Source organism: Ixodes scapularis, unplaced genomic scaffold, assembly GCF_016920785.2.
Source record: "Ixodes scapularis isolate PalLabHiFi unplaced genomic scaffold, ASM1692078v2 PGA_scaffold13__105_contigs__length_92229423, whole genome shotgun sequence".
NCBI lineage: Eukaryota > Metazoa > Arthropoda > Arachnida > Ixodida > Ixodidae > Ixodes > Ixodes scapularis.
In genome coordinates this window covers 44,481,892-44,503,892 of record NW_024609839.1, presented here as the reverse complement: position 1 = coordinate 44,503,892, position 22,001 = coordinate 44,481,892, and the positions used below count along the sequence as shown (strand labels likewise).

The 22,001-nt window shown below is 47.8% G+C and overlaps 2 protein-coding genes across 2 annotated transcripts; both read right to left on the bottom strand.

Annotated features, from left to right (window-relative positions):
- Nucleotides 1–972: 972 nt before the first annotated feature.
- On the bottom strand, nucleotides 973–20,479 carry LOC8044109 (sulfotransferase ssu-1). Its single transcript, XM_002416600.5, has 2 exons — nucleotides 20,247–20,479; nucleotides 973–2,026 (listed from the first exon to the last, which is right to left on the bottom strand). The coding sequence occupies exon 2, from the start codon at nucleotides 1,987–1,989 to the stop codon at nucleotides 1,027–1,029; it is 963 nt and encodes a 320-aa protein (XP_002416645.3). The 5' UTR covers nucleotides 1,990–2,026; nucleotides 20,247–20,479; the 3' UTR covers nucleotides 973–1,026.
- Nucleotides 13,231–16,902, bottom strand: LOC8044110 (sulfotransferase ssu-1-like). The gene is made up of 2 exons (XM_002416599.5): nucleotides 16,850–16,902; nucleotides 13,231–16,098 (listed from the first exon to the last, which is right to left on the bottom strand). The coding sequence occupies exon 2, from the start codon at nucleotides 16,058–16,060 to the stop codon at nucleotides 15,095–15,097; it is 966 nt and encodes a 321-aa protein (XP_002416644.3). The 5' UTR covers nucleotides 16,061–16,098; nucleotides 16,850–16,902; the 3' UTR covers nucleotides 13,231–15,094.
- Nucleotides 20,480–22,001: the final 1,522 nt, after the last annotated feature.

Below are 22,001 nucleotides of genomic sequence, written 5' to 3'. Positions count from 1 at the left end.
AGAACAGGATTTAACCTGGATCAATACATAAAACCGTGAAGCAGACTCCCTGTGAGCTCACGTAAACCTTAGTTTAAGAATCGTCAAACCAAAAAAATGGAATTCTGGGCGCCTGCAGCATTTATATCAATGTAAAGCTTGCCAGCAAGCAAGAAAGCAATACTGCCTTTTTTTCTGACTAACGTTTAAAAAAATATATAATTTGCAACCGGCTCTCTCTGATTGTGTGATTTTTCAATTTCACGAATACTGGCTTAGGAGGGCGTTGGCTCAGAAAATGCTCGCGCCTCTGTTTTATCTTTCGATACAAATATCGTAATGTTCACAAACTTACGCATTTTATCATCAGCGCTTAAGCGCCACATCCTCAATATTCTTCAGCCTTCTGTGACGTGTAGTTAAATCATGCAAGCCGGAAAACTGGAGCTTATTTTCTCTCATGAGCCCGGCATTTAGTAGGCAGCCATTATTATTCCGCCATCGGCTTTCTCAACGCAATTAAATGAAAAGATGCGTGTCATCGCTATTTTAGTTTGGACGCAGTCATTACTTTCCATTTCGACGTTGGCTACAAAGATTGTTTCAACAAGTTTTTTAATACGTGAATAAACTAAATCTTTGATGGGCGGGGCTCTTAATTTTATGTCCAGGGAAAAAAACTCAAAAGAGAAACAATTCTCTTTTCTTCGAAATTCTCGTTGTTTTTTTCTTCTTTTCTTTGGTTACTGGCATTCCTACAATAGCCAGAGCCACTGCGCTTTTTTGGTCGCACTGAACGTTGTGGCTTACCCTTTGAATTGTTACGCACATAGCTTTCTCGCCAGTCACTATTTCGCCCCTGACACCTCAGCTGGAGCGCTGTGGACTTCCAAACACAAACTGGTTCGCACCCTTGGCTTTCTAGCGTCATGCCGAAGATGGCGTACATTCCTAATGGACTAGAACCTCTCACAAATCACCAGGTAGGTTTCCTTCAAAAAAAATAAAATATTCTTTATTTGCGACGGTTCTCATTGAATAAAAATGTCAAACAAAGGCAGTTGTTCGCGCAAGTTTTGTTGCCTGTAATTCGTTCTCCCAAAGGCACATGACGTCTGAGCCTCGAGTCTTGCAGTCGATCCAAGCTTGCATCCGTTCTAACAGTTCGGGTGAGAAATGTCCTCGCCAGTCACCTGTTGTTCCGTGTCGCACAAAACCCAACCTGGTTCCGTTTCGTTTATTCGTCCAATCCTCTTCGGCCTCTGGATGCAGCGGTCGATGCTTGTGAATCGCACAGAGTTCCTCTTGACTCACGTCGAACGTCCTCTTCATGAATTCGACGCTGCTCTTGGAGAGGATTTCCTCCATGAGTCCGGGGTCCTGGTCAAACATGGAGGCGTAGGGATCGCCGAGAAACTTGGCCATCTTGAGTACGGAACCCGCTGTGTCTTCCTTCAGCTCCTCGTAGGTCAGGAAGAGAACGTTGGCTTCGTGTCGCAGAGCATAACCGGATAAAACGTGTTCTAAGTGATCCCCCTGACCGACCCTGCCTTTGATGAACGCTTCGACGAATTCTTCGAAGGTGCCGTCTTGAAACCGATAATGTGGTCGCGTCTTGACGTGGTGATAGAAGGACACGCACGTGTCCCAGGGATTGCGTGCGACGTAGATGTACTTGGCATCTCTGGAGTACTTGAGCTCTCGGAATGAAAAGTGCGTGCGGAGCAACCTTGGTGACTGATCGGAAACTGACGCTCCCAACAAAGTGATCGAGGGGGCTTGTCTTACGAAGTCTTCGAGGTCAACAGGAGATTTACCTCTGTTGAGAAGGAGAAGGACAATCTGTGCGACCCAGTGCGTTCCAGATTTCCGGTGGGTCACAATGATGACATCTTTGGCAGTTGGTTCGAACTTCAAGGCTTCACGAACCGCCTCTGCTGTATAGAGAGGGGACCGCGGGACGCCATCGGTTATGTGGAGGTACGGTGTCCTCGCCCGTGCCACACTCATGTTGACTTACTCGGTCGCTCGCTGTTATCTAAACCACCTGTAAAACAAAAATATATTGCTTTTAATTAACGCATTTAAGATAAAATTTCACTTTCATAAGTAAAAGCACACGGACCGCACAGGTTTTGAGGCACAAGTCTGTCACTGAGCATTTTGCCTTTCTCTATCTAAGCTTACTTCACTTTAAAAGCGATGAAAAGCTGAACAAGCTACTTCTACATAAATAAATGCCGGGAAGAATTTATTTATTATGTAACAAAACCCTCCCAGGCGTTCTGAACATCGCACGTGCTAGACGAATTATCCGTGCGTGGTCGCAACACTTTCATAGACCAGGGGGCTATGTTCGACAAATGTTTCGTTTTTCCTCAAAAGAAACGGAAGTGACGGAAATAACGATATCGCGTCTGATTGGCTAGAGGCTCAAATGACGAAAGAGGGAATTTTCGTCAATTGAGCTTTTAAGCAATCAGACGCGGTGTCGTCACTTCCATTTCTTCTTAGGAGAAACGAAACATTTGTCGAAATTAACATTGCAATCCAGGAGGGTTTTTCTTGTGACAAAAAAAATTGGGGACGTGCGACACCCATAAGGGCGCACCACTCCACCCTACCAGCTAGACGGCAATGCCACCTATAATAGCGTACACGTTTTTATTTATTTTTTTATAATAATACTTTTATTGTTTTAGTTAACATAAATACATCAATCGGGCTTGTCAAACCCGTAAAAACTTGTGTGACGGGACCCGGGAATCCATCCTACGCTTTGTGACTTTCCCTTCCTTTTACACAATTTAAATAACAATTTGTAGAGCAAATAGAAAAATAGAATATACCAAAATCTTTTCCTCGCATTGATCTATCAACAAAATATACGTACGCTTAAAAGACTTTCTTACACAAAAACATATTTTGTGAACATTCAAAGTATGCTTACAAACAAACAAAAAAAAATTTTATTTTGTGTTAGCCGAGTCATGTATTGAAATTTGTTCAGCAATCATTGCCCTCTATTCTCAAAGCGCTTTGCACCGTAGTGTATTTCCTAGCTGCAGTCTACGATGGATGTAACCTTACATCAAGGAGATAAATTACCTATACTATCCATTCCCTTCTAATGACCACTTCCTTACCTTTTTTTTTTTTTTTTACTTTCTTCAGTAAAGTAATAGTCATCAATTCTTGTGGAAATTTGTTAAAATAGTAGGGCATATACAATTTTTGCAACCTTTTCCCGTAACTTTTATGTATTCTAGGAATAATATATCGCTGTGTGCGCCTTAGAGGTTTTGTCTTGCGAAATTTGTTTAAAACCATCATTTGAATAATAATGCTTAGTTATAATGACAATTTGGAAGAGTTTTCTGAGAGGCATAACGTTCATGGCGATGTGTTCTTTTTTTTTTTTTGGAGGGGGGGGGGGGGTTCTAGCGTGTGATGTTGGGATCCATAAGCGATATTCTCAAGTATTTTAGAAATTATCTTCTTAATAGCTTGTAATCTGCCCGCTGACTATGTTTCATATACTGTTAATCTGTATCGGAAAACAGATTCTCTCAATGCCCGGTAAACTTGTCGCAATTTAATGTTAGCCCCACTTCGAAGTCTATTTACAGTATATATATATATATATGAAGATTCATGAACTGTAGAAAAACGAGGTAAGGTTTATTGACTTTTCGAGAGGAGGCCTCCCTTCTTCGGAATGACGATTGAGGGAACTTGGCACGATTTTTCAGTAGTTCCGCAAAGTAAACAGTAACAACACAAACATAATTTATACAAAAAAAAATGAGGCCGAGGAGTAGGGTTGGCTCACTTCCAATTAGCCAAGAGGCAAAACCAGCGTTGCTTCCGACGAAGACGGCCTCTCAACCAACCCCAGGGCGCTCCGCGGTCGGGGAGGCCGAAGAGACACGGGAAGGACCCCTTCAAAAATGGGAACACCGCGACCCGTAAAAATACATCAACATAGTTTTGGAGGCGGTATAAACAGCAACCAACAAACCAGCAATGGAACAACCAAGGGTAAGAGTGGTTCCTTCTCCACCAAGGGTCGAGAAAGAACGCAACAACAACGCCGAAAGAATTACTGGAGAATTTGTGTTGGAAATGTGGAAATGTGGGAAATGCTCTTCGAATCGTAATTGCGAATGTGGCTCCAATTTAATTCTTGCGTTCGCGTTTAGATTCAGATGTCAATGACTTGAAGTGGTGTTAATATCTCGGGATCTTCGTTAATCCCTCTTCGCAATGTGTTGAACTCACGAATTAGGAATGATTCCTTCTGTTCCCGTTCGCGACGCGAACCAAATGCAGACTCTAAGAGCGTGACAGTTAACTTCTCGAATGAGTGGTCAGGTAGTTTTAGGTGGTTTGAAACAGGCAGAGTGGGCTTTGTTTCGGCGTCGGATCTATGATTATTGAACCTTATCCGGAATATAGATATTGTTTGGCCCACATACTTCCTGTGACATTCCCCACACTCCGGTAGATATACAATGTTGGCAGTAGAGCCGTCTAGATCACCCCGAATTTCGAACGCCAAGTTTGATCCAGTGCTTCTAGCTGTCTGGGTGAGGGAGGACCTGTGGGCAAACCTCACATCGCGGCCTCAAGTATGGTCGGCTCCCAATGTTCTGCACTGGGGTGGTCCTGGCCCTCATCATCGTATCTTTTAGGTTTCTAGGGGCGCCTGAATACAACACGTGGTGGGGAAGGAAATATGTTTTTCAGTCTTTCGCTTTGTTAGATAATATTAAGATGTTTTTTTAGAATGTTGTTGATGTTAGGCGTGTTGTCTGAATACGTTAAAACTAGGTTGTTCTTACGATTCTCACTTTGGTCTGGCGGCCTGCCAGTTATCAGTTTATCGCGGTCTAGTGCCCTGGCCCTCTCGATTTCGTTGTCAATGACGGGTGGTGGATAATTTTGCTCGATGAGGGCGCCCTGAAAGTTGGCTGCATTGGCGTTGAAGTCGCTTTCGTTCGAGCATATCCGCCGGAATCTGTGCGCCTGGCCATGCGGAATACTAGTTTTACAGTGGCGGGGGTGGCAGCTGTTGTGATGCAAATATTTCAAGCTATCTTTAGATTTTCTGTAGAATTTTGCTTTTAAACTCTCTGCCACCACCACGACCGTGACGTCAAGAGTGAGCCAACTCTCCTCCTCGCCTTCATTGTTTTCTTTTTTTGTGTTTGTAAATTAAGTTTGTGTTGTTACTCGTAGTTTGCGTAACTACAGAAAAATCGTGCCAAGTTCCCTCAATCGTCATTCTGAAGAACAAAGGCCTCCTCTCGAAACACGTAAATAAACGTTTCCGACCCACAAGCTTCAATCATCACACACACACAGACACACACACACACAGAGATACACACACACACACACACATATATATATATATATATATATATATATATATATATACAAACCCTGACCCAGGTCGAAACGTCGACCAATATGTGATAACACTTCACTAAAATATTTCAAGTAAGTTTACTCTTACATATATCTATCTATATATATATATATATTGTATATTGGGAGTGAAGGAACATTGACGGGTGCAGCCGTAGTAATATTGTAAACGAAAAGGGGTGAGAGCGTTTTTGAATTGTGTCATTAATGCCCTTTTTTTCTTCTTTACTTCACCTGTTAGCTGATTTACAAAGTCCCAGGTTTGTTTTGAATTTGAAGTGTTATTTATAAATTACTTACCATAGCATGTTCTCTTCGGATCTTCGCATTGAGTTTGTTACTTTTTGAGCGAAATTCTTCTCTACGAAAAGTATTGTTAGAATTTTGCTTAGGCATGGTCTATAACCTTTCTTAAGGTAGCACAATTCCATAATTTTTTTTTTATTAATCCACAAATTTTCAAATCGCCTTTGCTTTAGTTTTTTTTTTTTTTTTTACACCTTGCAAATGTTCCTAAACGCATCTATTAGACTCTCGTATATTTGTATGTGATCTATAGTCGGTGACAGGTCAAGAACGAAGTGGAAGCTCCTCCCACCTCTTTCTACCTTAATAGAGCAAACGCTGGAGAGGAGGCCACCTCCTCTCCGCCGTTTGCTCCGCTGAAGTGGAAGGGGGTGGGAGGAGCTTCTACTTCTTTGTTGACCTGTCACCGACTGTATACTTGATGAAAGAATTCCAGTCATATTGTGGATTTAGTTTATCGACGTTTTTTTATTTATTTATTATTATACGTGCTTTGTTTTGAGTTTGTTCTTCAACTTCCATATTTTCTTCGAAAACTATTAAAGTCGTAAAACAATGATCCGCCATATTTTCCTAACTACTCTAGCAAACGTGGATGAACTATCCATCTTAACCAATATATTGCCACCCGCAGAGCCGAGAAGGCAACGCTCGGTCACGGTCTTCTAGAAGATTCCCGGTCATTCTCGCAGCAGACGTAACTTTCCTTCTGCTTTGTTATTCTCGAAAGTGCCAGTTCATCCTCGCCCCGAGCGCGCGACGCTCGAACCTTCTTTGCCGAACTTTCGAGATAGTGACGCACGGTAGATAAGCAACTGCCCGCGACCTTGTCGAGTTAGTCCCAGTCTCGCTAGCGCTCTGTAGTGCCGCCGAACCGCCGCCCGCTTTTCTGCTGCCTCGACGCTCTTTCGTTATTTCTTTTTGGTTGGCACAAGTTCGCCCATTAAACCTTTCTTTTCAGTTCATTGTTCGCCTTCTCGTCGCCTTAATTCGTGACATTTCTGGTGGAGGTGCGGGGTACAAAACCCGTGCAGCGTACCCCTAGAAGAACTCGGTCAACAAGCCCCATTTCCCGACGACCTTCCGTTGAAGACTCAGAGCATCGTGCCAGCCGCCGTCTTCAAGGGCAAGCTCCTGAACTCGGACCCCCGCCGCGGAAATCAAAGAAGAAGACCGCGACGATGACCGCTCCGCCCGTCGTTGTCCTGCCCGTCGCCCCCCGATCGCCGACAACTTTCCATGGCGAAATTTATGAAGACGTCGAGGACTGGATCCTTCACTATGAGCGCGTCGCCCGCCACAACGGATGGAACGCCGAGCAGCGCCTCCAGAACCTCTACTTCTCGCTGGAAGGCACCGCGAGGCACTGGTTCGAAAACCACGAGGCTTCGCTTACATCGTGGGATATCTGCGCTGCCGAGTTGAGGCGAACATTCTCGAACCAACACCGGCGACAGAATGCGGAGGACCTGCTCCAGACGCGGACACAAGCCCCCGACGAAAGCGTGACAAGCTACGTTGAAGACGTGCTACGACTCTGTACACGCGCCGACCCTCAAGCCACCGAGGAGAAGAAGTTGCGCTTCCTCATGAGGGGCGTCAAGAGTGAAATCTTCGGTGGCCTTGTCCGCAGCCCCCCGACGACGGTAGATGGCTTCGTGGCCGAGGCAACCAACATCGAGCGAGCGCTGTTGGCCAGAGCTGTGCACTATCAACGACGCACCGGTGTGTCAACGGTTCCGGCTGTCTCACCACCTCGCTCCGATGTCAATAGTATCGGCATCGAACACCTGCGGCAGATAATCCGCGACGTCGTTCGAGAAGAAATCAGGAAGGTTCTGCCCACTGCCGATCGCCCTGCCTCGCTTTCTATGGCGGAAGTAGTGCGGGAGGAGGTGCAGCGAGCCTTCCAGCAGGAGGCTCCCGTCGACCTGCCACCACCGGAACAACCAACGGTGAGCTACGCCGCCATGGCTCGACGACCGCCAGTTCCTGCCCGTCAACCTCCTGCGCCGCAACGACGAGACACACCAGCACCGCCGTACCTCCGACGTCTCGACGACCGACCTCAGTGCGTCCGGCGAGAACAACCGGCGCCCAGGAAGACTGACGTCTGGCGGACGGCTGATCGACGCCCCCTGTGCTACCACTGTGGTGAAGCAGACCACATCTACCGACGATGCCCCTACCGACAGCTGGGCTTACGAGGGTTTGCGCCCAACGACCCTCGACCACGTCTTGGAGAGCGACCTCGGGACATCGAAGACTACCTCCGCCGCTCTTCATCTCCTGAGTCGTCTCGCCGCCGAGGATTCCGTTCACCATCTCCCCGACGCTCGCCATCGCCCTTCCGCCGGTCCCGCCGAGAAAGCCTGTCCCCCTTGCCTCGCCGGGAAAACTGAGTGCGGCAATACCGGGAGGTGGTATTGCCGGTGACGAACGACGCCAATATCCTCCACTAACGTCGGAGGGCTCCCACACTAGCGACGAAACGGATAGGAGCGACGCTTCTGTGACGGTGTCGAATAACCTCGACGTTACCATCGACGGCCACGACGCGAAGGCACTCGTCGACACCGGAGCAGACTATTCCGTTTTAAGTGGGAAGCTCTCTCGCCGCCTTCGGAAAGTGATGACGCCGTGGGATGGCCCGAAAATACGAACCGCCGGCGGACATCTCATCACACCAGTGGGAAGGTGTACTGCGCGCGTGGACATCTACGGAGAGTCTTGCCCCGTCAAATTCGTCGTCCTCAAAGACTGTTCGAGAGACGTCATCCTTGGCATGGACTTCCTTTGTGAGTACGGTGCCGTGATCGACCTTGGAGCAAACAGGTTGACGCTGCGAAAGCCCGTGCTACCTCCGGAGGAATCCAAAACGTCGCCAGCCGCCGTCCGAGTCATTGCGGACCACGTGAACCTGCCGCCACGGTCGAGTGTTCTTGTGCCCGTCGTTACCGACGCAGTTGCCAGCGGGAAAGTCCTTTTGGAAGGCAACGTCCAACTGCTTCTCGGAAGAGGAATAGGCGTCGCAAGGGGCGTAGCAGAGCTGCAGGATGGACGTTGTGTGGTCCTCGCGACGAACTTTCGACCGGAGGCGCAGCATCTCACGAAAGGTGCCACTATAGGACACGTCGAGGAACTCCGGGCCGACGCCGAAATCGCCGCGATCTCCGACGAGCCCTCGCCATGTCAGCCGTCCAGTACTGTGCCGCCACAGCTCGACGTTAACCCCAAGCTCAGCGCCACGGAACGACGACAGCTCGGAGACCTCCTCGCCGAGTTCGGCGACTGCTTTGCGACGACGTCGAGGGTGCGCCAGACAACAGTTGCGAAACACCGCATCATTACCAACGAGGACGCGCTCCCTGTGCATCGGCCGCCGTACCGGGTCTCCCCAAAGGAACGAGAGGCCATTCATGAACAAGTACAGGAGATGCTCAACGACGACATCATTCAGCCTTCGAGCAGCCCGTGGGCCTCTCCAGTTGTGCTGGTAAAGAAGGAAGACGGAACGCTTCGATTCTGCGTTGACTACCGGCGGCTCAACGCGGTCACGAAGAAAGATGTGTATCCGCTCCCCCGCATCGACGACACGCTGGACCGGCTGCGCCACTCCCGATACTTTTCGTCGATGGACCTTAAGAGTGGCTACTGGCAGATCGAAGTCGACGAACGGGACCGAGAGAAGACTGCCTTCGTCACGCCCGACGGACTGTTTGAGTTCAAGGTGATGCCCTTCGGACTGTGCACGGCGCCGGCAACGTTCCAACGTGTCATGGACACCGTCCTGGCAGGCCTCAAGTGGCAGAGCTGTCTCGTTTACCTCGATGACGTCGTGGTATTCTCGGCCAACTTCGACGAGCATTTGCGACGCCTTCGGGCCGTTTTAGAGGCAATCAGGGCCGCAGGACTCACCCTCAAGCCGACGAAGTGCCGGTTTGCCTACGGCGAACTGAAGTTCCTGGGCCACGTGGTGAGCAACGAAGGTGTAAGTCCTGACCCTGAGAAGACTCGCGCCGTAGCGGCCTTTCCACCGCCCACCGACAAAACTGCCGTCCGAAGATTCCTTGGGCTTTGCGCATACTACCGGCGATTCGTTCAGGATTTCGCCAAGCTTTCTGCGCCGCTAACGCACCTTACGAAGGACACCGTGAACTTCGACTGGGGTGAAGAACAACAACAGGCATTCGACGAACTAAAGCGACGGCTCCAGTCACCACCGATTCTCGGCCACTTCGACCAATCAGCCGAAACGGAGGTCCACACGGACGCCAGTAATACAGGACTCGGAGCGGTACTGGTCCAACGACAAGAAGGTGCGGAGCGCGTGATCGCATACGCTAGCCGGACGCTGTCGAACGCGGAACGCAATTACTCGACGACCGAGAAGGAATGTCTGGCCGTCGTCTGGGCTATCACGAAATTCCGCCCATACCTGTACGGGACTCCGTTTCGGGTGGTCACCGACCACCATTCGCTGTGTTGGTTAGCGAGCCTGAAGGACCCATCGGGACGCCTCGCTCGATGGAGCCTACGACTGCAAGAGTACGACGTAACCGTGGTCTACAAGTCAGGCCGAAAACACAGCGACGCCGACTGCCTGTCCAGAGCCCCTGTCGAGTCAGCTGCCGGATGTGCCAAAGACGACGACGACGACGACCACTTTCTTGGCGCGGTGAGCATTCACGGCATGGCAGCGCTCCAGCGGGACGATCCTGAGCTGCGTGCATTGATCGACCACTTGGAGGGACGAGGGGGTACGATTCTCCGAGCCTTCTCACGTGACCTGCCACGATTCGCCGTCCGGAGAGGTATCCTCTATAAAGAAAACTTCGGGGACAACAACTCGACGTGGCTGCTAGTGATTCCTGCTAGTCTTCGAGAAGAGATCTTCCAAGCCTGCCACGACGACCCAACATCTGGTCACCTTGGCTACAGTAGGACTCTTGCACGGATCCGAGAAAAATACTACTGGCCCAAGCTTCCGAAGACTGTCCACCTCTACGTCCGTTCGTGCCACGAATGCCAACGACGTAAGAAACCACCGACGAAGCCGGCAGGTCTCTTGCAACCGATCGCGCCCCCGACTACACCATTCCAGCAGGTTGGAATGGATCTTCTCGGACCTTTCCCACCGTCGGCGCAGGGAAACCGGTGGATAATCGTGGCAACTGATTATCTCACCAGGTACGCCGAGACAAAAGCACTCCCGTCGGGGACCGCCGTGGAAGTAGCCAAATTCTTCGTGGAGTCTATCGTCCTCCGACACGGCGCTCCCCAAGTCCTGATTACGGATCGAGGATCCTCGTTCATGGCGCAACTGACACAAGAGATACTCCGCCTGAGCCACACCGACCACCGCCGGACCACGGCATACCACCCGCAGACCAACGGGTTGACGGAGCGACTAAACAAGACCATCGCCGACATGATTTCTATGTACGTTGACGTGGAACACAAGACGTGGGATGAAGTGCTGCCCTACGTCACGTTTGCGTACAACACGGCGATTCAAGAAACTACCGGCATTACACCCTTTCAGCTGGTGCACGGCAGAAAGGTGACGACGATGCTCGACGCCATGCTGCCCCACGACCCGACGGATGACGGCACTGACGACGCCCAGCTGGTCACCCAACGAGCAGAAGAAGTACGCCAGCTAGCCCGTCTTCGAATAAAGGACCAGCAACGTGTGGACGCTGGCCGGTACAACCTTCGCCGCCGCGACGTGGAGTTCCAGCCCGGAGACAGGGTATGGGTGTGGACACCCATTCGCCGCCGCGGCCTCAGCGAGAAACTGTTAAAACGCTACTTCGGACCCTACAAGGTCATCCGCCGCCTTGGGGACTTGAACTACGAGGTGCTCCCCGACGGAACTCGCCCATCAGGACGCCGCCAGCCACGACCCGAAGTCGTCCACGTTGTTCGACTCAAGCCGTTCTACGCGCGTTAGGATTGTGAAACTGCATGTTTGTTTTGTTTCGCCGTAATTGTTTTAGCCATTTCCGTTTTCCTTTCGTTTTGCATCGGGGCGATGCACTTTTAAAGGGGGGATAATGCCACCCGCAGAGCCGAGAAGGCAACGCTCGGTCACGGTCTTCTAGAAGATTCCCGGTCATTCTCGCAGCAGACATAACTTTCCTTCTGCTTTGTTATTCTCGAAAGTGCCAGTTCATCCTCGCCCCGAGCGCGCGACGCTCGAACCTTCTTTGCCGAACTTTCGAGATAGTGACGCACGGTAGATAAGCAACTGCCCGCGACCTTGTCGAGTTAGTCCCAGTCTCGCTAGCGCTCTGTAGTGCCGCCGAACCGCCGCCCGCTTTTCTGCTGCCTCGACGCTCTTTCGTTATTTCTTTTTGGTTGGCACAAGTTCGCCCATTAAACCTTTCTTTTCAGTTCATTGTTCGCCTTCTCGTCGCCTTAATTCGTGACAATATGGTCAATACAAGATTTGGTTATTTCTTTTTCTAGATATTGTTTCCTACCGACTTCGGCGATTACATTTTCGAACCCGTAACTAGATAATAAGTCAAGATAGTTGTTGACACCACGTTTTCAAACATTCAGAACGTCTATATTGAAATCCCCAGTTATAGCTAAACATTTACCGCGCAAACAGTAAAACATATTTAAAATTTGTTCACTTCTATTATCATCACCTCGGCTTGATGAAACGATATTTTCAAATTGTCAGACAGACAGTTGATCATCAATTAGTGCAAAAATATTTCCTCCCCTTCCTTCTACCCCGCATAAACGATAGCAGTGGAACCCGTTCCGGTTGAAGGTACTACAAGCCTCATCATTTACTTTTACTCCAGCAAGTAGTATCACGTCCAGTTTAGATAGCCTACCAGACAAATGTTTTGGCTCGTCCCACTTTTGCTTCAAACTTCGATTCTTGACGTGTCGCAGGTTTTATATGTGCTTTCCATTGCATTGTAAAAGTGCTGACACTGCACCTACACCCCATTCCTGAAAAGGCCCAAATGTACTGTACATTTAAATAGGTTATCTTGTGTTAGTCACTTTCATTTTCAACCCTTATCACAGCTTTTCCCTCTTTCTGTCTGCCTAATTTTGTTTCTATTTCGCCCCCCCCCCCCCCTTTCCCCGATCACGTTCCTCGATAGGTGCTCTGTGCTACCACATCATCACGTTCCAAATCCGCGACCGGGCACTCCATGGCTCTTTCATCGAACTGCCAGGCTATGGACATTCGTGTCTAGCCCGAGCGATCGTTCTACAGAAGAATGCTTCAAATCAGCGACCTCGAGCTGTCGTGCTTATGTCGTTTGATGCAGTCTCAGCTTAAGGGTGAACGGTGTTTGAGAGCCGCGCCGTGGGCGCCACTGTCTTGTCGCGCGCTTTCATTTATTTTTACCTGTGTTATTATTATAAACGAAGGCGCTCTCATAAAACAAAATAATGGACGGTGCTCCACTAGTGTTGTCATTCAGGGATGACAGAGAGGAAATAGAAAATGAAGACTGGTAGAACTAGGGGGTATGCAATGTTCAACGAAGTTTATTTGTAAACCCTAGACATCTTTACAAGTGTCGTCATTGTCTGTTGCAAGTCTAGAAAAGCAGGACAAGCTTGTCCCATAAAGGCTGCACCCTTTCCACTTTAGCGGGGCGGATGCTGGAAAGGAAGCGATTGGGGAAACCCTCTAACCATGGTGAGCGCTTTGTGAAGAAAACATTACTTTATTTTTCTGTTTTCTTTTTAGCAAGCGTTTGCATTTTTGGGAGCAAACGCTTGCTGAGATATTGCGGTGACCACGAGTTGATAACCATATGTCAGCTCTACATTCAGTGAGGTGCGCCTATGCTAAAAGCTTTATATTAACGATTCGACGCAAGGCGTCATGAAGACTTTCGTAGATACATATTCCGTTTCACTTAAAATCCCAGGGCAATGGATGCCATTATCCAATGAAGCCTGTAATGTTAAAATGTTCTGGTTAAGTCGGGACTCCCGCAATAAAAAACTACGAGGCCGTTTGCACACACATACATACAAAACTCTATATGTGCATTGAAATGACTGAAGCAATACGCTTCGGGAAGACAGAGAGAATTAGCCACAGCGGTACAAAAATTTTGAAAGGGTTCGCAAAAAAATGTTTGAATAGTTCACACACAAAACTTATCAGTTTGCCATCTTGCTGGGCGCTGGGTACTTTGGGTGCTGAAGTGGTGACGAGCCAGGGGACGAAGTTGAGGCCGGCGGATACTTTAATCGGCGGTGAAGTGGACATCGGCGCTCTGGGTGGAGTGTGTGAGGGGATGCGGTTGCCGTGGTCTTGACAGGCGACCCAACATACACACACACACACACCAGCCTTCAGCCGGGCGTGACGACTTGGCTGGAGCCGAAGGTCAGGCCAGGTGGATGTCTCGAAAAGCTCGGGCTTGTCTGGGTCTGTCGTCCGACCGCCTTCCACATCCGCGCCCCGCTGCCTCCGGCCTGGCCCCGCGTTCCGAACACGTCGAGCGTCGTCTGTCTTTTCTCACCGTCCCCGCACTCTCACACCCTCAGTTTGTAGAAGGCGCGTTGCAGCAACAGTAAAAGTGCAGTGTCACGATGCTCGTCATTTTTGTGCGTTCGTAATCTCCGGCTAAACCAATAACGCACAGAAAAAAGCGCAATGTCTCGGTGCACTCCCTGTGTGTGATCGGTTTAGTCTTGATTGCAAACGTACCAATGCGGAGGGCAAGTTCGTCTGCTTCTTTTCCAGGGGTTGTGGTGACGTCAGAACGGCGAGCTCTGATTGGCTTTGATTGAAGGATAGAAGTAGACCTCGAGGCAGCTCGCTTTGAGGTCTACCCACTATTCTTCAATCAGAGCCAATCAGAGCTCGGCGTCTCTCTGACGTCATCACAACCTCTGCAAAAGAAGCAGACGAACTTGCGCTCCACATACGACAAGCGCCATGACGGTGAACTTTTGGCCCTGCTTGATTGACTCCGTTAGATTGTAGCGGTGGCTCCGCTCGGATGGCAGAAGCACAATACCGACGTGGAGATGCCGAGTTAGCGCTGCGAACCACAGCGAGAGCCGACGTGATTTTTAGGTCGCGCTAGCCGTTATGACTCGTCCTATTGATATCTTCTGCACTTTGCTTTCTCGCATATCATAATTTCTCCCTAAACACCGCAACTGGAGCTTCGCGTTGCTTTCATTAAACATTTTACAGTCTCTCGGATTCTCAGCAACATGTCGAAGGTGGCGTAGCGGTAATCCATGTAGAGCATCCCACGAAACGCCAGATAGAATTTTTGTAAACATATATTTTTGCGTAACAATTTTGATTCCAGGTTTGAATAAAAAATAAATGTTTTAATTTACACTCATACTGCAGTAAATATCAGCCGAATGCAATTGCTTGCGCCAATTTCGTTGCCGCGAGTTCGTGCTCCCAAAGGCACATGACGTCTGAGCCGCGAGTCTTGCAGTCGATCCAAGCTTGCATCCGCTCTAGCAGTTCGGGTGAGAAGTGTCCTCGCCAGTCACCTGTTGTTCCGTTTCGCACAAACCCACATGCTGTCGTTCCATCTCGTATATTCTTCCAATCTTTCTCAGCCTCTGGATTCATGGGTCGATTCTTGTAAATCTCTCGAAGTTCTTCGTAGCTCACGTGGAACGTTTTCCTCATGAATTCGATGCTGCTTTTGGACAGGATTTCCACCATGAGTCCGGGGTCCTGGTCAAACATGCAGGCGTAAGGATCGCCGAGAAACTTGGCTGTCTTGAGTATGGTGCCTGCTGTGTCTTCCTTCAGCTTCTCGTAGGTCAGGAAGAGGACGTTGGCTTCGTGTCGCAGGGCGTACCCGGATAACACGTGATCCAAGTGATCCCCCTGACCGACCCTTCCTTTGATGAATGCATCGACGAATTCTTCGAAGGTGCCGTCTTGAAATCGATAATGGGGTCGTGTTTTTACGTGGTGGTATAAGGACACGCACGTGTCCCAAGGGTTGCGTGCGACATAGATATACTTGGCATTTCTGGAGTACTTGAGCTCTCTGAATGAAAAGTGCGTACGAAGAAACATCGGCGATTTATCAGAAGCTGTTATTCCCAACGAAGTGATGGAAGGAGTTTGTCTCGTGAAGTCTGCGAAGTCATCCGGAGACTGACCCTTGTTCAGAAGCAGAAGGAGGATTTGTTTTACCCAGTGTGTGCCCGATTTCCGATGGGTCACAAGGATGACGTCGTTGGCAGTTGGTTCGAACTTCAAGGCTTCGCGAACCGCCTCTGGTTTATAGAGAGGAGACCGAGGGACGCCGTCAATCATCAGGAGGTACGGGGTTCTCTTTGCTGTCACGCTCATGTTGACTTACAACGGTCATTCGCTGTTGCCTATATCACCTGGTAAAAAAAATGAAGATAATTTTGCTAATTAAAACAAGGATATAATTTCTTATTCATTTCTTTGTCTTTAAACTACGCGGATTCGTTAGAGGTTTTATTTTGCATCTTAAGCTAATGCCACCTTAAACATTATACATAGTTAAGGAAGCATTTAATTCATAAATTAATAAATATATACCTTGAGGAATCTATTTATTCCGTAAAAAAAAAATGTCCGCGGCAGCTCTTTTTTTTTACGTTGTTTTTGTGTTAGTCGAATTATCAGTACGTTGTTTCGATAGTAGAGGAATTCCTTTATTACAAAGAGTACTAGGTTTATTTTCACCAGTATTATTAACCACGGCAATCATACTATAACAGAACGGATATTATTGAATATATATAACGCTCGACTTTCATAGTAATGCACGAATTGTTGAGAACAAGCAGATCATGAATTATAGTAGAACCAGCCGAAAATGGTACGCATATTGCTCTACGTGCTTGACCTTTTAAAACTTAGACATCTTTCCACAATGTGTGGTCCACGTCGCTACCATAAATGTTGTATAAAAGCGACACAAACTCTATGCTGAGACATGTGCCCACGAAGTTTCGTGGGAACTGTGTGCCTGTCCAAAGCAAAAGATACAGGTACACTAAACGGAGAAGGGGGTAAAAAAGAAACAATTGCACGGCATATGACGAGTGCGCTAAGAGAAAACTGACACGAACAAGGGGGAATGGGACAGAGCACAAAGTAAAGTACCTGCTGTAACTGCGACAGGCCCAGATGGCATAGGAATGAGACTAGTCAAGACCCTAGGAACAAAAAGCTAATTAAAGTTAAGACAGGTAGCTAATTAAATAATAATGGAGGAACCCATTGATTTGAGACTGAGCAGAATGATATTACTATATAAACGTAAGGGAAATAGGGATAACATAACGTCATACCACACAGTAACAGTAACTTTGGTCCTGTACAGACTAGCGATGCAGGTAGTGAAAATAATGGAAGAATTGGCCGAAAACATTTTAGGTGAGCTACAGAACGGGTTCCGAAGAGATAGAAGGTTAGGAGATAACTTATTCATCATCACTCAATGTATAGAGATGGCGCGGATGAGTAAAAAGCTGTTATGGATAGCATTTCTATACATTAAAAAGGCGTACGCCAATGGGAGACAGAAAACAATTCTGGGTACAGCCGAGAGAGTACGATTTAGATGTACACTTGATGATGGTTTTACAACGCGTATATACAAATAATAAGTCTGTTATCACGTGGGAAGCAGAAATAACAATACCGGCAGAAATAAAAAAGAGGACCTCTATTTTTTTATGATATGCATGAGCAGAATGGAAAAAAAATAAGAAGAGCGCAATTTAGGTTTTGATGTCTGATATATGGAGAAAGATGAAAAATCAAACCAAGTTATACCAGGAATGTTCTACACAGACATTGTACTGTTAACAGGTAGCCGGGATGGGTTTCAGGAGCTGATTAAGATCTGTGGAGAGGAAAGAGGCCCTCTGGACCTGAAATTCAGTAGCAGCAAGCCGAAAACAATTGTTTATAACGATGAGAAGGGGGACCCACTGAACATTCCAGGTGTCTGAATGGAATACGTAGAGAAGTATAAATACCTAGGACCTTAACTGACTGAGGGAAAACAATACTTAGAAGAGCAGGAGGAAATTATTTTAAAGGAAGGGAAAAGGAACGTAGCAATTATGAACCATAGGCCACCATGGAATTACAATAGATATGAAGTTGTTAGGAGAATAGGGAAAGGAGACAAAAAGCCGGGGTTGTCTTTTGGCATCGCGGTATTATGCATAAAATCGGAGGTTCAGTTGGGCTTCCCGGTAGAGGAGCGTGAGCAGACTGGCACTTGGGTCGCATGGAGACACACCAAATAATGGAGTGCAGGGAGACATGGGCTGGGCATTTTTTGAGGCTAGAGAGGCGATCAGTAGTTTGAAATTCGAACAAAAACTGGACACAATTGAGGATACACGATAGGTGAGAAAGGTATATAAGCATCTATATATGAAAAGTTTTAACACTAAATGGACACATCGAATTCAAAAACTGAAACTCGAATACCAACACTCAAGTGCGGGGGGCAGGACAGACTACCTATGTAAAGAAGAAATTCAAAGAAGGCAAGAGAAAGATGTGGGAGGAAAGAATGCAGGGAAAATCAGCCTTAACTATGTATAGGGAACGAAAACAGGAAATAAGGAAGGAACATTGGTATGGTAATTCACGGAGGAGCTCGTTGTTATTCGAGGCTAGAACAGGGACATTGAGGACTAGGACTTATAGGACTGAGTATGAGGAAATGGACACGGCGGTGCGCTGTGGGGAAGACGAGACAACAGAACAGGTGGTGTTGAGGTGAGTAGGGCTAGCTCCCGCCCTCCGGAGGGGGAGACAGATTTAGCCGTAGTGCTTGGTTTTGCGGACGAGAATGGAAGAATGAAAGATAACCTCATTTTAATAACAAAGGGGAGATTGAAAGAAATGACACACAACTAACTGACACAGCTGGGAAGGGCTGGGACAGAGAAAAATTGGGACTCTCTCCCGCGTGGCTCTGGCCCCAAGTCTCCACCCTTTCTTCCAGTGAGCCTAGTGCCGGGATAATGCCGACTAGGTTTGACTAGAGGAAAATTGGCGACTCCCTCGCCGGCGGAAAAAGGCGGGGGGTGAAGTTTTTAGTTTTTTTTTTTTCCCCGATTCCAGAAAGGTCATCCTGGTGACATTCCACACCACCGCCTGGTGATAGTTAGAAATTTGCAGAGGGTAAGCAATTAGTGAAAAAAGAAATCATACTTTTGGTTATTAATTTCTAGGCTGGGTTGCGCAAGCTACCACCCGAATATAAAGGGTACAACCGTTAGCATTTATCCCGAAGTTCCCGCGTTTATTTTTATCTATTTATTTTTATTGGGGGGGGGGGGGGGGGGGGGAGGGGGCTGCATGCAGTAGGTTCCGTTCTCAGGGGTAATCCACAGGTATTTTTATGGCCTCCGATTTGCTTGAAATTTCGCTTAACTCGCAAACAAGCATCGGTAAAATAGTATCCCAAATGTTAGGTCAAAATATTCTTTCTTCGCGAAATTATTGAATTTACAGTTTCGGCCCTCACCATGTTCTTTTAAACTGAAAGTCTCAACTGGCAACAACGAAAAAGTGACGTCAAAGGAGGGCAGGGTTTAATCTCTGGACTGTAGAATTTGTTCCCAACTTATTCCAAGCAGTTTCATGGTGTCAAATGAATGCTTTGGAAGCTCGCTGCAGTCCCCGCACTCCAGCACGGAACAAATGGTTGGTCTATTCTATTTTTTTAGACTGCTTGCTCGACTGGCAAGCCTGTCTGTCACTGAAGTCACGGCACTGAAAAGTGTGGGTTTTTGCATCATTTTAATATGTCGATTTCACAGTAACTATTAAGAATTTCGCGATAGTAAACAGCATACCGGAAAGGGTAAAGGCCGGGGAGTCAGGAAATATAGTGAGTTGAGGTAGCTAAAAAAAAAAAAAGAAAACTTGTAGAGTGCCCTTTTTGAAGAGGGCGGGCGTGACATTACAAGTGAAGAGACTGTCCGCGTAACAAAGGTTGTTTGTATCGACGGCACGACGAAACGAGGCCGCGCCGCCGGGTGCTTGCCCCGTCCCGTGGTGGCTACTCCTCGCACTACTCAGGGCGGAAGGGCCCTGGACTTGTCGGGGAACGCTTCAACTTCCGTCGTCCAAGGTAGACGAGCTCGCCGAACGAGAAAGACCGCCGGGACGACGAAGCCAAGTTTCGTCAACAACCGGCGCGCTTCCTCGTGAGAGCAATGAAAACGGGCGTGGCGCAGCCAAAAGTCGCTGGCACCGGACGTGGCCCCATGCTGCTCCGCCGCGTTACAGCGTCAGCGATGGTTGCTATGGTAACCGGCGCACGACGGCGGTTTTTAGGGGCTTCCGCATTCCAAAGATAATTCGGGCATGCTTGCCGCGTGGGAGGCTGCCCGTGCGACAAAACTTGTCCTCGTCGACGGGTGGGTGGGTGACCCGCTTTAAAGGTAGGAACGTAACGGTTGCAGCTAAGCGCAGACGCGTTCGAGGAACGGAAGGCGATGCCCGAGAAAAACTGCAGATTCCTCACCCGTGGCCGAAGAGACCGCTCCTCGAGTGTGCCGTCCGTCGGACGAAGTCTGTTCGTGGGCGGCGGCGGTGCGAGTGTCGACTGCTTGTTGGCCCTGTTGCCAACTCCAGAATAATTTTCCCGCTAGTCGGTCGCTTTTGCTTGCTTTCGGACGCTTTTTTTTTTATTTAAAGACCAAAGGAGCGAGCGTCCTTGAGGCTCTGTTGCCTCGTCATACACGCGGCGTCTCAGGCGGCTCGACTATGAACAAGGCGAGCTTGACGGCGGGAGGCGGTGATGAGCGATCCTTGGGGCTTGCTTGGGTAGCCTTGCAGGATCAAGCAGGGCACGTCTTGCGAGTAGTGATGCGAGCGCTCGTGAAGTATAAAAACAAAACTTTCAAAAAAGAACTGTTTCTTTTTCTTTTTTTTTCGACATAGTATTTGGAAAAGAAAAAAACCGAAACCCAAGTTTCTCAAGTATTAACAAACCTGTTAAGCACGTTTCTACAACGAACGTTAAAATTGGTGTCACTGACCACATTGAGAGGGCAAATAGTCGTCACGACCCTCTGAATTGAGTTTTTCCGGCAGAGGAGGCGGAAACTTAATCACGCTATACTGAACATAATACATCTTTCAGCCCCTAAGAAAACAAAACAGCGCGACGACGGGGCAAGAGAGGAAACACGAACACCTCGCGTTGTCTGGCTACCGCCTACCTCGCCCCGTCGTTGCACCGTTTGCATTGTCTAAAAATCATGCACCAACCATCCCGAATGACCGTTGCTTTACTTTTCAATATGGCTATAAATATTTAAGACTTTGGTGAACGCTTTATTCAGAGGAGAAATTACTGTGCCCTCCGAAGTTTGTTGATGTAGTGTGTTCGCATGTGATGAAGCCGTGTTTTTATCTATGGCTTGTTTTTCGGACAATAAATCAATATATATGAAACTCTTAACTCATAGCCATGTCTCCACACAACAACATTAACATAGCTTTAAGTAACATAACAGCAGATTGACGAAATATAGTCGCATGTCAACCATGGAAGAAAGAAATTGCTGTCTGTACTATCATGAAGGTAGTGCCATGTTGTAATGACAGGTTAAAAATAGTATTCAAAGGGCAGCGAAGTTTAACGACATTGATGTATTTTGTCATGACCCCTTTTTTTTTCTAGGGTACAACTAGTTCTGCATTAAAGAGGACAGGACCAAACTTAAAACCAACATTGGGCAAGGTAGACATGCACGCTCTGACTAGATTTTTTCTATAAATTAAGATGGATGTTCTAAAGCAGTGTGTTAGTTATGACTACTCTGAATTTATGCTTGAGTCATCTCCGTCGTTGCATTTCAGATCACGGCTCCTGAGCTCGAGATCGGAGCGAACGAACACCAACTTCTTCACTCTGTGTCCTTTAAGTGGGTTCTTACTTTTGGTGTGGACACCGCTGAACTTCGACCAGTTTCGTTCGCACGCAGCGGAGGAGCTGCACAGTTTCACCGTCGTTACATGTGACTTGTGGTGTGACTATGAACTAGTCTTCTGTAAAATAGCGAATTGGGTAAGTTGGTAAACGTTACACCATGATGAAAACCACTCAAACAACGAAGACGGAGTGAAGACAACAAACGCGACAGGACGACGCTGTTCTTGCAACTAAAGCTTCATTAGTAAAAAAAAAAAAAGAAAACCAGAAAGAAAATAGCGTAGCCGATTCTGATTACATCAACAAACACCTACTTATCAATCAGGCACCACACAATCT

Coding starts and splice junctions, on each gene's coding strand:
- LOC8044109 (XM_002416600.5), bottom strand. CDS start 1,989: ATGAGTGTGGCACGGGCGAGGACACCGTACCTCCACATAACCGATGGC.
- LOC8044110 (XM_002416599.5), bottom strand. CDS start 16,060: ATGAGCGTGACAGCAAAGAGAACCCCGTACCTCCTGATGATTGACGGC.